This window comes from Nanorana parkeri, unplaced genomic scaffold (assembly GCF_000935625.1).
Source record: "Nanorana parkeri isolate BGI_ZX_2015 unplaced genomic scaffold, ASM93562v1 scaffold1436, whole genome shotgun sequence".
NCBI classification, from domain to species: domain Eukaryota; kingdom Metazoa; phylum Chordata; class Amphibia; order Anura; family Dicroglossidae; genus Nanorana; species Nanorana parkeri.
The window spans coordinates 90,498-104,512 of NW_017307704.1; the positions used below are offsets into that span (position 1 = coordinate 90,498).

Below are 14,015 nucleotides of genomic sequence, written 5' to 3' on the forward strand. Positions count from 1 at the left end.
GTTCGTATAGCCCACCATAGAACTTGCACAGCTCACCTTAGACCCCACACAGCCACCTGATATCCTCTGCAGGAGATATCAGGCCGGCATCCCGCATCAGCGCAGAGCATGTAGCTTCATATTATTCTGCATTGCTGTAGCTTCATTATTACAAGTATCGGTACTTTCTTACTTGGTCTGGAATAAATGTTATTAGTGCATCCCTACTGTGTGACTCTTTGTAATTTACAGGGAAAAGCATAGCTGTCTGTACCCTGTAATCTGCAAAGCATACCCATCTATTAATCCTTGACTGGCTCAATGGACCAAGCCAGGCAAATACTATCATCCTAATTGTGTTCGGCCTGCTCTGAGAGGGTTCACTCTTGGATTAGCCACTCCTCCATTGCTTGGTGTGGCACGCTGTGTCTGTCCGCTCGGTGCTAGAAGCGTTAGAAGCATAAGGGGTCCTGGGAGGCTCTATTGGAGGTAGCTAAGGATGATGTGTCAAGGAAGACCAAACTGCTGGTGCCCAACGTCATCCTGATTAGTATCCGAGTTACATTGTCTGGGTGACTATCTGCACGGCCTTCCTCTGTGCCCCCTGACCCCGCACCAAAGCTGGAAACCCTGCTCCATGCGGTTTGGCCAGCTGCATGTTGATTGGCCCGGGAACCCAGCTTCCCAGCCAAACAGCATGGAGCTGGCCAAACGGGCTTCCTGATTGGCCAGGAAGCCGGTTTTATGTTGCCTGGCAGCACTGCCGGTCAGAGGAAATCTCCCTTTGACCGGAAGTTCCGGTATCGGGGAAGGTATCTGAGCATTTGGGCATACTAGTATCCCTAGCACAAACCTCTCTATAGAAGGCCTCACAGCTGACAATGCATACTGTATCAGAGAAAAAGCCATGATGTCAAAAGGAACTGCCTGCAGAGCTCAGAGACAGGATTATAGCAAGGTACAGATCTGGGAAAGGCTACAAGAAAACCTTTCTGCTGCACTGAAGGTTCCCAAGAGCACAGTGGCCTCCATAATTCTCAAAATGGAAGAAGTTTGGCACAACCAGGACTTTTCCAAGAGCTGGTCGTCGGGCCAAACTAAGCAATTGGGGCAGAAGAGCCTTAGTAGGAGAGGTAACCAAGAACCCGATTGTCACTCCGACTGAGCTCCAGAGATCCTGTGTGGAGATGGGACAAAGTTCCAGAAGGACAACTATCACTGCAAAACCTCCACCCATCTGGCCTTTATGGCAGAGTGGCTAGACGGAAACCTCTCCTTAGTGAAAAACACATGAAAGCCCGCTTGGAGTATGCAAAAAAGCACCTGAAGGACTCTCCGCCTGTGAGGAACAAGATTCTCTGGTCTGATTAAACCAAGATTGAACTGTTTGGTCTCAATTCTAAACATTATGTCTGGAGGAAACCAGGCATCGCTCATCACCTGCCCAATACCATCCCAACAGTTAAACATGGTGGTGGCCGCATCATGCTGTAGGGGTGTTTTTCAGCAGCAGGCACTGGGAGACTGGTCGGGGTTGAGGGAAAGCTGAATGGAGCAAAGTACAAAGATGTCCACAATGAAAACCTGTTCCACAGTGCTCAGGACCTCAGACTGGGCCGAAGGTTCACCGTCCAACATGACAACGATCCTAAACACACAGTCAAGACAACACAGAAGTGGCTTAGGGACAACTCTGTGAATGTCCTAGAGTGGCCCAGCCAGAGCCCTGACTTGAACCTGTTGTGGAAATTTTATTATATGGACTCATGTGGACATTTTAGATTAGGATATGTGTGTGTGTGTGTGTTTTATAGGTTGTCATCTGCCTCACTGTGTCAGATTTAACCGAGGAGCGCTCTAGCAGAGCGTACTTGGGTTGAATCAGGACCAGCGGTAAAACCGTCAGTATTCAACCTTCTCATGGGTTTGGAGACGTGTTCGCAGTGTGTGGGGTCGTTTGCCGGTTTGTGAGCATTAGGTCCAATGCGCTGGGCTTCTTGCCTTCAAACGTCTATGCACCTTAGCGAAGCGAAGTCTGCATAACGAGAGATACATATTATATCTCTATTACGGCTGCGCTACCCCTTTTGGATACATCTGTTTTTACAAGAAGACATTGATATCTGCCTTGTCGGTGTACTTGTCCCGTATATTGATAACTGCATTAGCAATATCTCCTCAGATAGTCTCAAACCTATAAGAACAAGTAGAATGATCTTAATAGATACTGGTCACTCTGAGCAGTATTGAATAAGGTCCATGCTGGCCAAAATGGCGGATGTGCATACATGTGGCAAGGATGAGTCATGCTCTGCTCATGCACGTGGGTGCCCTCCACTTTTCTGTTGTCACTTCCTGTGATGCCATTGTGCATGGAGGAAACGATTGGCTGTTGTAGCCACGACTTCCTGTTTGTCATTCCTTTTGTTGCCTATACATAAACGGAGCTAGTGGTCAGAATGACACTTGAACACAGAACTCCAGCTTGAAAGCAACACCTTGTCTTGACTACATGACTCTACAGACCTCCGGTCCTTCTATGAAAGAGTTTAGTACAACTGTGCTTTTAAGCGCACGGATTAATATACGCAGGAAGCGTATATTAATTTCCAGAACAAACCCTATTGAACATCTCTGGAGAGATCTGAAAATGGCTGTCCACTGGCGGTGTGCAAAGCTTGTCATGTCATACCCAAAAAGACTCAAGGCTGTAATTGCTGCCAAACGTGCTTTAACAAAGTACTGAATAAAGGGTCTGAATACTTAAGTACATGTGATATTTCATTTTGTTCTTTTTTTTTTTTTTCACAGGACATTTCTAAAATGCTGTTTTCACTTTTGTCATTATGGGGTACTGAGTGTAGATAAATGAGAAAAAAAAGAATTTAAAAAAACAGTAGTATCAGGCTGCAACATAACCAAATTTAAAAAAGTGAAGGAGGTCTAAATGCTTTCTGAATGCACTGAATACAATTCTGCTTCGAAGAAACAAATAGAAAAGGTAAGAAATGTATTTTTTAAAATTATTTTTAGATATGCTGCATGAATGTGAACAGGAACATATAATGGTGGTTTCTCAAATTTGGCTGCAAGGGTGCAAATACATGAAATACTTGAAACATGATCCCATTTCATCGACTGGTTTCTAGGACCATGCTTATTTAAAGCGCATATGTGAATTCAGCTGTTTCCTACCTGCCCATTGAGGTGGCTATGCAAATAATTTCACTACTGGATAATCCACACACACCCAATGCCAAAGCCTGGTTATAGGTTGCTCAGTTCCTGAGCATCTATGTGGTTCAGGAGTAGCCATTGTACTTATGTTTTAATGTTAGTGGAGATACCGGAGTAGATGTTCTGGTTGGCAGTGCCAAATTACATAAAACACTTGCAGTAAGCCTTAAAGTAGTTTGTAGTAAACTTCTATCAAACTAAATTAAAATTGTTTATGGTTGCAGTTCCAACACTCTGCTTTTTCAGAGCACTGAAAAGGTGTGTTCAGAAGAAACACATGCTTTATTACACACAATGAAGACAGTTATGATCTGCTATAAGACCTGTTTTTCTTGTCCCGGCAAAGTACTCCACTCAGCTCCCAGCATCTTTGTGATTTCAGGAAATGGTAGATCAGGGTATTGTGACCGAATTTGCTCTCTGCGCTCGTTTAAAAAACGCACATATCCAGTAATTGGAGCTTTTGGTCCGTTGGGCAAGACTTTTTTTCGTTTCTTTCCCTTTGGCCATCCTCTTTTCTTTACAGGCTATAATTTTAAATGGAGAAAGAAAAAAACACTTAAAACAAAGTTTAAACAACAATAAAGTTATAAGAGTTACGCACGCAGAATATAAATGCTAAATCAGAAGCTAGTCTTTCTGGTGACCTCTTTTGCCAGGGAGCAACATAAAAGATGAGGTCAATCACCTTGAGGTGGTGTGTACGTGGATAGAGAACTGGCTACGGGAACGTGTCCAGAGGGTAATAATGATATTAAAGCTGAGACCAATTTTAATTTCTTAACCCTTTCTTCTTTTCTACATGCATGGAAAATCAAAGGTTACCCTGTTGGGATTTGTGAAAGACACCTATGGATAAAAAGTTCTGATATTGTCAATCACCTTGCAGAACAGCAATATCAAAAGTTAGATATACCTTCTCCAAAACCTTCCTACCAAAAGCCATATCTTGCTTAGATAGAAAGTACACCAGACATTGGTGTGTAACTTTGACCTAGCTAGGAATTAACATATCTTGTTCTCTGACATTCTATAAATAGTCCTATGACTGTGTAAGAGAGAACTGTGGATTTTCTAAATCGACTCTACAGCAAAAAGTTTTGATCTGTTTGAGCCACCAAGAGATGGTGGAACTATAAGCTTGTTCCCCTTTGTGGGGACCATAAGGAAAGATGGAGAGAATACCAGGGTTATTCACATAAGGGTGAAGAGTTTGGAGAAGGCAGGAGTGAACAATCTAGGACAACATAGCTGAACTGGAAAGTGAGCTGAATTGGAGAATTTTTCAAAATCAGCTATTTTGGCCTAGATTGTTCACTGGCTTCTCCAAACTCTTTACCCTTTGTGCATAATCCAGTAAGTCTTTCTAATATAAGCAGTGGCTGTCAAGTAAGCATTCTTTACAGGACAAGGCCAACAGGTCAGAGACATGACTTGCAGAGGTAATGGCAACCAGAAAAGTAACCTTGTGAGTAAATGTGTGAAGGTTAATTTCTGATTGGATCAAAAGGCAATTTCTGAAGATGCAAAAGAACCAAATTCAAATTGGCTGTGATGGTTAAATGCAAAGGGAGAGCCACATGGGACCCTGCACAAAAATCTTAATCAAGGAATGGGAGGTTAGTGGTCCTTGAAACAAGATCGCAAACACAGAGATTTCCCCCCTTGATTGTACTCAGGGCCAACTGTTGATCCAGACCTGACTGCCCACCTTATTCATCACTCAGAGTATTTCCCGGGATGAAAGTTTGTTTCCATTCACCAAGCGAAGTGTGTATTGTATGTGCAATGGTAGACCATGTGGGAAGTGTACTTCCTAGCTTTTATCCACTCTCAAAGTTATTATTCCTTTTGAGTCTCCACTTATAGAATAGTTACACGGCAGGTAGCTCCTACCTGTCACATTTAAACAGTCCCTGAAACTCCCGCCCGTTCTTGACTCCCCGCTCCGGCTGAGGCGTCGGCCTCGAAACGCGTAGCCATTGGATAGCTTCCGCCCAGCCCTCCACTGACATCACACTGTGTATCGATCCTACTGCTCACTGCCAGCGAGACACAGCGAATCAGACAGCAGCGGAGCGGTCTCCTCGCCGCACCTTCACGCAGCCACTAAGGCTCAGCCTGGCCAGCTGGGACCTTGTGACTCTGCACAGAGACACCCTTTGCTTGTGACTCTTCACAGAGTCATCCTTTTGATATATATGCCCCTGATGGAGGCAACCGGCCAAAATACAGCCCACAGCCTTTTCCTTTCCCTGTGACCCTGGATTCCGGATAGGCGCCCTTCTCGGCAGAGAAACATTACTCCTCATCAGTCACCATTGAGCCATCCATTAATCTCATACAACAGTGAGTAATTTTATCCATTTGTACAATCATTTAATCATTCAATTGTCTATCTAGGCTCATGCTAATGTTGCTATGCATGAACACCACAACATACATGGTATTATATGTATACTTAAAGGGCAGTAGCGCTTCTTTTATCTGTTTTCTATTGTTTAACTACAGAGGAGCAAAAGTCTCAGTGGGCACAGAGGGAAAACAAAAATCCCCATAATTTCCCCAAGGAGGGGAGCCGCAGCCCTAACATGGAGCCCAGGCACAAGACATGGTAACTGCAGAAAAAAAACATATCACAAAGTGACTGCAGCCACCAACAGGGGATAGAGGCACACTGCAACCTTGAACCATCATGACAGGCACAACAAGAGTAGCGCTGAGTCAACATCACACAGAGGCAAGTCCACACTTCACCTAGCAGCAGCCAAAGCGCCCTGTGTTTCATCATAAGAGGGGCCGGATGGAGCATCAGACACTCATGCCTACCCACATACTTCGCACAGCCACGCATAACATGGGCATTGGTGGCCGTCAGACCATAGTACAAACACCGTGCCAAGTCAAAACATGGTTGTCGGCAAGTACCCTTGCACAGCAAGTCCGCCAGAGACCCGTCCCCCAACATGGGGTCTTAAGCTCTGCGCCAGACCATATATGCGGCCAGTCTGCAAACATACAAACAGCCCACTCAGGGTGCTCAGTAGGATTAATGGTGGTAGAGGCAGGAAGAAACCTGCTTCCCACCTCAGCAGAGACACTAAATAAATGCACTAAAGCCAGCACATGCCATACATAAGGGGTAGAAGGGAACCCACAGAAGACTGTCTTTCTACATCCCCCCTCAGATGAAAGTGGGGATATGCTCCCTAGACAGATCGCTTCTGCCGCAACAAGGGGCGTTCTCTCCCTGGTGGGATACAATAACTGAGCAACCAGATCACCTGGACATATGTGTCCCCCCATGGGGAACACATACAGGCTGCCCCTAGATCCAGCAAGAGAAAGAAGGAAACCAACAACAAGGGAGAATACAAAACCCACTGCACCTGGAAACAGCAAGTGTGCTGCTGAAATGAGAGTCTTCTGGCAAGACAGCTATATACTCCCCTGTATTACATAACAGTGGAAGTGTACTGGGCACAACATTAGCAGCCAACACCCCTCCCAGGCACAGCACTCAATACATGACATGATTAGACATGAACCCATGCTCAATCCCAGCATCGCTGCCGGCCCCGCCTCCTAAGGTTGCCTGAGCCTACCAAAGGAAATAGGGCTGCCAGAGTTCCAGCTGGTGAGTGTTGTTGGGGGGGTGAAGGGGGCCCACGCAAAGAAACCAGGCAGCTGTGGAAGTGACATACCACATGGGATGGGGCCCAACATTAAGATGGCGGCCATGGCCTCCAGCCCTAGTGGACCCCAAGCCATGGCCTCAATTGTTGAACAGCACAAACGCGTGGTGCGTGCACCTGCGACTGGACACAGAGGAGGCAAAACTACATTTAGGATCTCAGAGCTATCCCTGACGCATATAGCCAACACTGGCTCCCACAGTCCCATAAAAAACACCAGTGTCCAAGGGGGAAGTCCATGCAGCAAACGCGGACTGAAGGCAGAAGAACAGGTTGCTCCTGGTTAGAACCAGCGTCTATCTGCTACTCGGAGACAATGTGACTGGTAGGAGGCACTGCATATCACACACACAGGGAGCAAGGAAAACAAAAAGGTACCCAGACCCCATAGATAGCCACCCCAGAAGGGACGGGGAAACAGGTTACCTCAATTACCACATCATACTGGATGAAGGAGGGCACCATCCCTGTGACAAGTCACCTCACTGCCAAAACAGGGGTGCTGTTTGCCTTGGAGGCAGTGTGACAAAGCAACAAGTCACTCGGTCATATGTGCCTCCCACCCCATGAGGAACACCTACAGGCAGACCTTAAATCCAGGATATAGCCAACCCCAAACGTAGCTAAGGATCTGCATGCACTCGATGGCTGAGCTAGGTGAATACAAGGATCTATATTATCAAGTCTGTCACCCAGCTCAGCTGTTAATTGGAGTATTGCCATTTGCTCTGAAGAAGAGGGTTTATCCCTGGAAACACATCAGCAAAGCCTAATAGATTGCTTCTGCTCACATTCTGGATGTCCGATAGTTCAACAGGGTGCTGACCCAAGTCCACCAATTTGGACGTTTGTTCTGAATGCCCAATATACAGACTGTTTGTGAGTGGATATATATTTTTATCCAGTCTTTTATTGACAAATTAAACAGTATTTCATAAGGAGAAGGCGCTGTTCTTTTGTTATTTTTTGCATGTTTTCTTAGCCTTGTTGAAGGGGCCACTGTTGGGCCTCGAAACATGTTGGCTTCCTCACTTGATCTCTATCTGATCTTGCTTTGGAAAAAAAAAATTTAAATGGACTATTAACCTGTGGTGTGGCATTTCTAGAACTTCACATCAAGGAACTTCTTTTACCAAATGGAAAACCCCTCCAACTGAATATTCTGTAGCAAGGGAAATTCAGCCTGAGCATTAACCCCCACTGAGAATCAGCAGAGCTGCTGAGGCAGGGTGCCGTTTTCAATTTCATCATTGTTCTTCCAACTTATTTAAATTTACTTTTTTTTCCCGCTCAGAAGATCAGCTGCTAGGAAGTCCAAAGTCTTGTTCGCACCAGCAGCCAGCTGCTGATGTGCATGTGCCCGAGCAGTGCCCATGTGCTTAATCTTTCCTTTTTTTTGTTAGTACTTGACAATACATGACAAAACATTTGTTAGTACCATGACAAGGTAAATGACCGTTTTTTTCCAGTGCCGCCCGAATGCAGATGGTGTTAACGAGCCCAAAATGTGGGCCTAAAAAAACAAAAAACCTTGTTGATCTTTTATTACAACTATTTAAAAGTAACCTAAACAAAAGGAAGTGTTACTTCACCTCTTCTTCAACCACTGAGTTTTTCTCTTCACTTGTTCTGGGCACTTCAGTTTTCTCTTGTTTAATGGCGACCAAATAATTGCCACTTGGTGTTTTGGAAACAGGATGCCTGAGATATAAAATCAAAAAATATATCCCGACACAAGCATGATATACAAGATATGTCTAAACTATTTGCTATACAGTATGTACTCACAATAATCCGGTCACATTCTTGGTTGCCTGGGACATGGTCCACATATATCCAAGGTAAACTCCTGTTACACAAAAAGACAAAATTGAAGAAAAAAGGTTCCACTTTAAATTTCTTATGTAGTATCAAATTTACTGACTTCAGCTTTTAGATTTTGATCAAAATGTAAATCCATTTTAAGCCTTATTCACAAAGACTTTTGTTTGAAATACAGTGTGTAAAGCAATCTTTTGCACAGCCTTGGTCAAGCTTCAAGCAGCTTTATTGAAGGTTTACAGACACCATTCACACCAGGGCAACAGTGTTTCTGTGTGCTTTACAGGCGTTTTCTGTTCATATGTAATAGCGTTTTAAGGTGCATTTTCAGCTGGTTTTCAGTTGCCCAATGAAAAGCAGTCTCAGCTGCAAAAACACACGCAAACACGTTGAAAGGCGCTGATCTGCGCGTTTTCATTGAAGTCGATGGAGCAAAACGAGCTGATAATTGCGACAAAAGAAGCTCAGGGACCATTTCAAACAGGCGTATCTTGACAAGCAATTCGGTGAATTTGCGTGAACGGCCCCCATAGGAATACATGGGATTTTAATTTGTGCCTTGCGATCACCAGCGGCTGACCGTGGTGTGTGTGTGTGTGTATATATATTATATATAAATACATACATACATACACACACACACACACATATATATATATTAGAATATCGTGCAAAAGTTCATTTATTTCACTAATGCAACTTAAAAGGTGAAGCTAATATATGAGATAGACTCATTACATGCAAAGCAAGATAGTTCAAGCCGTGATGTGTCATAATTGTGATGATTATGGCTTATGAAAACCGCAAATCCACAATCTCAGAACATTTTTGGCAGTGTGGGCAGGTGCCAAGTCCTGCTAGAAAATGAAGTCAGCATCCCAATAGAGCTCGTCTGCGGAAGAAAGCATGAAGTGCTCCAAAATCTCCTGGTAGACAGCTAAGTTGCATTAGTGAAATAAATGAACTTTTGCACGATATTCAAATTTTTCGAGTTTCACCTGTATATACAGGATGTGATTTACATCACTTCCTGTTCATTCATGATTTTCTCAATGGGGAGAAGCACTCACTACTGAGGCTTTTCCCCATTCAGAAACTGGTTGATAGTAAATATCAAACTATCAACAGTTTCTGAATGAATGGGAAGCCTCTGTACTGAGTGCTGAGGCTGCAGAAAAAGAAATGGGGACTCTGTGTCCCCAATTTCTTTTTCAAAAGGGAAACGTCAGGGGTCTAAAACTAATATTTCCCCTGATGAAGGGACCCTGTGCGGCCCCGAAACATTGTTTTTTTTTCTGTGACGACTGGTCCATCAACAACATTTGCTGAGTGCTGGCGATTCCTGTCTTTCCTATGATGATTGCATGGTGCCATCCATGATTGTCACTGCGAGCACCATTGCGGTTATCTGCGCCGGGAACGCTGTGAGGAGTGCAGAGGGTTTTACCATCTTCTACAATAACAGATGATGTCTACTTCATCGACTCCCTGATGAAGTTGCGCATTTGACGCAACGTACATAGGCTGGAGCAGGCAAGCACAGTTGACGAAGTTCACAGAGGATTGAGAAGTGTATATCCAATTTTGATGCAATTTGTTTTTAATCTACATGCGAGTAGGACTTTGTTTGAATAAAGCATTTTTTAAAATTATATATATATTGATCTGCACTACGTAGAAGATACATTGGAAGTGGCAATACCACAGAGTAACCACAGAGAAAGGAGATCAGGAGCTTTCCCCATGTGCAGGACAGTGGGCTACATTCCCTTACCTGGGTTTCAAAAGAGGGGACAAGCGTGGTTAGACCCGCTTTGGGTCTGGGAGTCAGGTAAGCAGTATTCCTAAGGATTTATGTTATTGGTCACATCGATGAAATTTGCACATTATAATATCGATTATTGATTGACCGTTTGAAGAAAAAAAAAAAGGAAGAAAATACTATTGCCAATTGTTACGGTATCTATTTATTGCACAGTCACTTTATAAATGGCTCTTTCAAATTGCTCTAATGTCGAGAGTGGCATGCCCCAGGGTTCTGTGCTAAGCCCAATACCGTTTAACCTGTTTATTAATAATATTGGGAAAGTTGTAAATAGCTATGTTTCTGTGTTTGCAGATGATACTAAAATTGGGAGGGTAATAGACACGAGCTTAGACATTATAACATTACAGAAGGACCTGCATATAATAAGAGAGTGGGCAACTACATGGCAGATGGTTTAATGTTGAAAAATGTAAAGTAATGCATTTTGGGGTTAAAAATAGGCAAGCGGAATACACATTAATGGGTACTCCACCAGGGAAGTCAGAAATGGAAAACGATTTGGGGGTCATAGTCGACTACAGATTGAATAATAGCATGCAATGCCAGGCTGCGGCAAACAAAGTTCTGACATGCATTAAAAAGGGGATGTACTTGCTCCTATGAATATATCCTTACTCCAACACGAGTATAAGCAACTTCGTGAGAATTTTGCTTTCTCTTGGGCACAACAATCCATACGATATCTAGGAGTGACTATAACCCCCTCCTATGATAACCTGTATATGGCCAATTATATTCCCCAACTGGGTACACCATAAGCCATCTTGGCTGCGGTCAGAATGTCCCTACTCCCAAAATTGCAATATTATTTTAGAACCCTGCCGGTGGCAATATCTTTCTTGGCCTTATGATCATTACAGAGGACTATTTTAAAATGTATATGGCACCCCTTAACCCGTTGCCGTCCACCCATTGTAAAATTACTGGCGGACCCTTCTCGGCTGGGTCACGTAAATGTACGTCTTTTTTCTGCGCGGGCGAGCAGAATCCCGCCGGGAATCCGTACAGCCGTTACACATACAAGCAATCGGCGGCTCTATAGCTGTCCGATCGCTTGTATGTGCCACCATGCGCGCCACCCTCCCTTGCCGCAGTACCACCGCCCCCCCCTCCTGCACCCTCACCTTCAATCTTGCACCCTCACCTTCAATCTTGTAAAGCGTCACCTATGGACAATTTGGGTAGTCGTTTTTCAAAGTTTCACGGGTGCGTGCAATTTTAAGGCCTGGCATGTTTGGTGTCCATTTACCCAACGTGAACCCTAGAGCTGCAACAACTATTCGATTAAAATCGATAATGAGAATCATTGGTTACGATTCTCATCATCGAATAGTTGCCGCTGTTCTCCTCCCCGCTGGTGCTGGCTGCAGTACGATCAACACCCCGTCCGGGCCATTCGTATGACGATACCCAATTTTTTGGTGAAATATGAAAGACTGGGTCACGCCGGGTAAATAGATACCAAACATGTCAAGCCATGTGAAGCCGCAAAAAAAGTAAATACCCAAAATTTCCAATAGGCAACATTTTAAACGCTTTTACCGCTCATCAGTTTAGTGCTAACAGTGATTGACAAGGCTAGAATTATTGCTCTCACGCCGACATTCACAATTGTCCTTTTCACACGTAGGTGCACCGACGCGTGTATGTGCGTGCACGTGCGGGGCGGAGGATTTATTTCTTTATTTTTCTTTTATGCTACTTTCATTTTTATAACTTTTAAACACTTTATTTTTTTACACTAACCCTATTGCTATTACATAGGGGGCTAATAAGCACCCCTATGTAATAGCAGATAGGGTGTGACAGGTCCTCCTTATGGAGACCTCACTGTTATTTCAGACCCCTTATGTCACCTAGGGACCACAAAGAAGCTGAGGAAGCAAAGATCTGCTTTCCCAGCTTCATCCCCTGGCTCCAAGAGCCAGAGACTGTGTACAGTGACACCGGAAGTGATGTAACTCACATCACTTCCGGGTCCAGTGATCGGAAGAGAGATCAGTGGCTGGAAGCACGGGGACAGCGGTGCCCGGAGGAGACAACGGCGGACAGGCGGCTGTACAGACGTCGGATCGCTTGTACATTAACAGCCATCGCCTGTTAAAAGCAGTACCAAGAAGTTCTTGTTTTAACCACTACTATAGGAGGTATTGCGGCCCAGAAGTGGTTAAATAAAGGGTTGTTTTTTTTATTATATTTGCTTAGTTTTACAATTCACATTATTTAAAATCCATGAACCTAATTACAGTGTCTAATATAATACATACAATTATTAAAAAGATGTATCCTTTTAATAATTGTATGTATATAAATAAAAAAGGTGGGAAAAGTCATTTTCAGTTTTGGCCTGACAAATTTTGCTGCAGGTGCGTTGCAGTGCCATTAATTTCAAATGGAACCCAAATGCCCCTCCCGTCTGCAGTGTGATCGCCTGCACTGGAATGCGCGGTACTGCAATGCCCTGCGTTCCAGTGCGATATCAAAAAATGTGTGCACTGTTTTATTCTCAAGTAGACTTTATGTCTGTAACGCTGCATTTGTGTATTTTATTTTAAATAAATTATGGTATTAACTTTATTTTATCCGATTAATCGGGTAACTAATCGATTAGGAAAATAATCGTTAGCTGCAGCCCTAATGACCGCGTCTTTTATATTTTACCAAAATATTGGGTATTATTAAATGTTTCATAATTAAATATAGGAGAAAGGTTTTTTTTCAAAATTTACCGTGATTTTTCCTTAATATAGCAAAAAATAAAAACCCCAGTGGTGATTAAATACCACCAAAAGAAAGCTATCTGTCCCCCAACAATTGTAGAAAATTAATTTCAGTACAGCATTGCATGATGGAAAAAATGTCAAAGTACCGCAGCGCTGAATACTGAAAAATGGCCTGGACAGGAAGAGGGTTTAACACCTCGGACTTCAAGTGGTTAAGACCTAGAGTATCGAGGTCTTCTTTGTATAAACATAAAAAAGATGGAGGCATAGGACTACAGAATGTCCTACTATACTATCAGGCATCCCAAATTTTACCCCTCATTACTATCCATCGCGTAACCAATATTCCTCTATGGACCCGGTTGGAGATTCAAGACTGTTCCCCTATCCCACTCCATGCTCTCCCATGGCTCCCTACTAAAAATTATTTGTCTTCTCTAAGCCCTCTCATGAAACACACCCTTAAAGTGTCTGACTTGCTTAAATATTCGGCGGGTCCTATATCACTTTATTTGCCCCTTCTTCCCGCAACCATTATTGCTCCCGGGATACAATGACCCGAACGCATTTAAATGGTGGAATAACCACGGGTAGAATAGGGTATACGATTTATTATTAAGTGCTAATGTCCCCACTTGGTCATATCTTAAGGAACACAAAAAGATTCCTGATGCAGAATTGTCTGAGGAAGAGAAAAACTTTGAACAACCCACTCACTTGTTTTGAACACAC

At 43.6% G+C, this 14,015-nt stretch overlaps 1 protein-coding gene across 1 annotated transcript in view; it reads right to left on the reverse strand.

Annotated features, from left to right (window-relative positions):
* HMG20B (high mobility group 20B) overlaps positions 1–8,734 on the reverse strand; it is a 52,788-nt gene extending 44,054 nt beyond the window's left edge. Inside the window, exons 1-3 of the mRNA XM_018569975.1 lie at positions 8,700–8,734; positions 8,504–8,612; positions 3,540–3,743 (exon numbers count right to left, since the gene is read on the reverse strand). Of these exons, the coding sequence (XP_018425477.1) occupies positions 3,540–3,743; positions 8,504–8,612; positions 8,700–8,734 (348 nt within the window). The remainder of the gene's footprint in view (positions 1–3,539; positions 3,744–8,503; positions 8,613–8,699) is intronic.
* Positions 8,735–14,015: the final 5,281 nt, after the last annotated feature.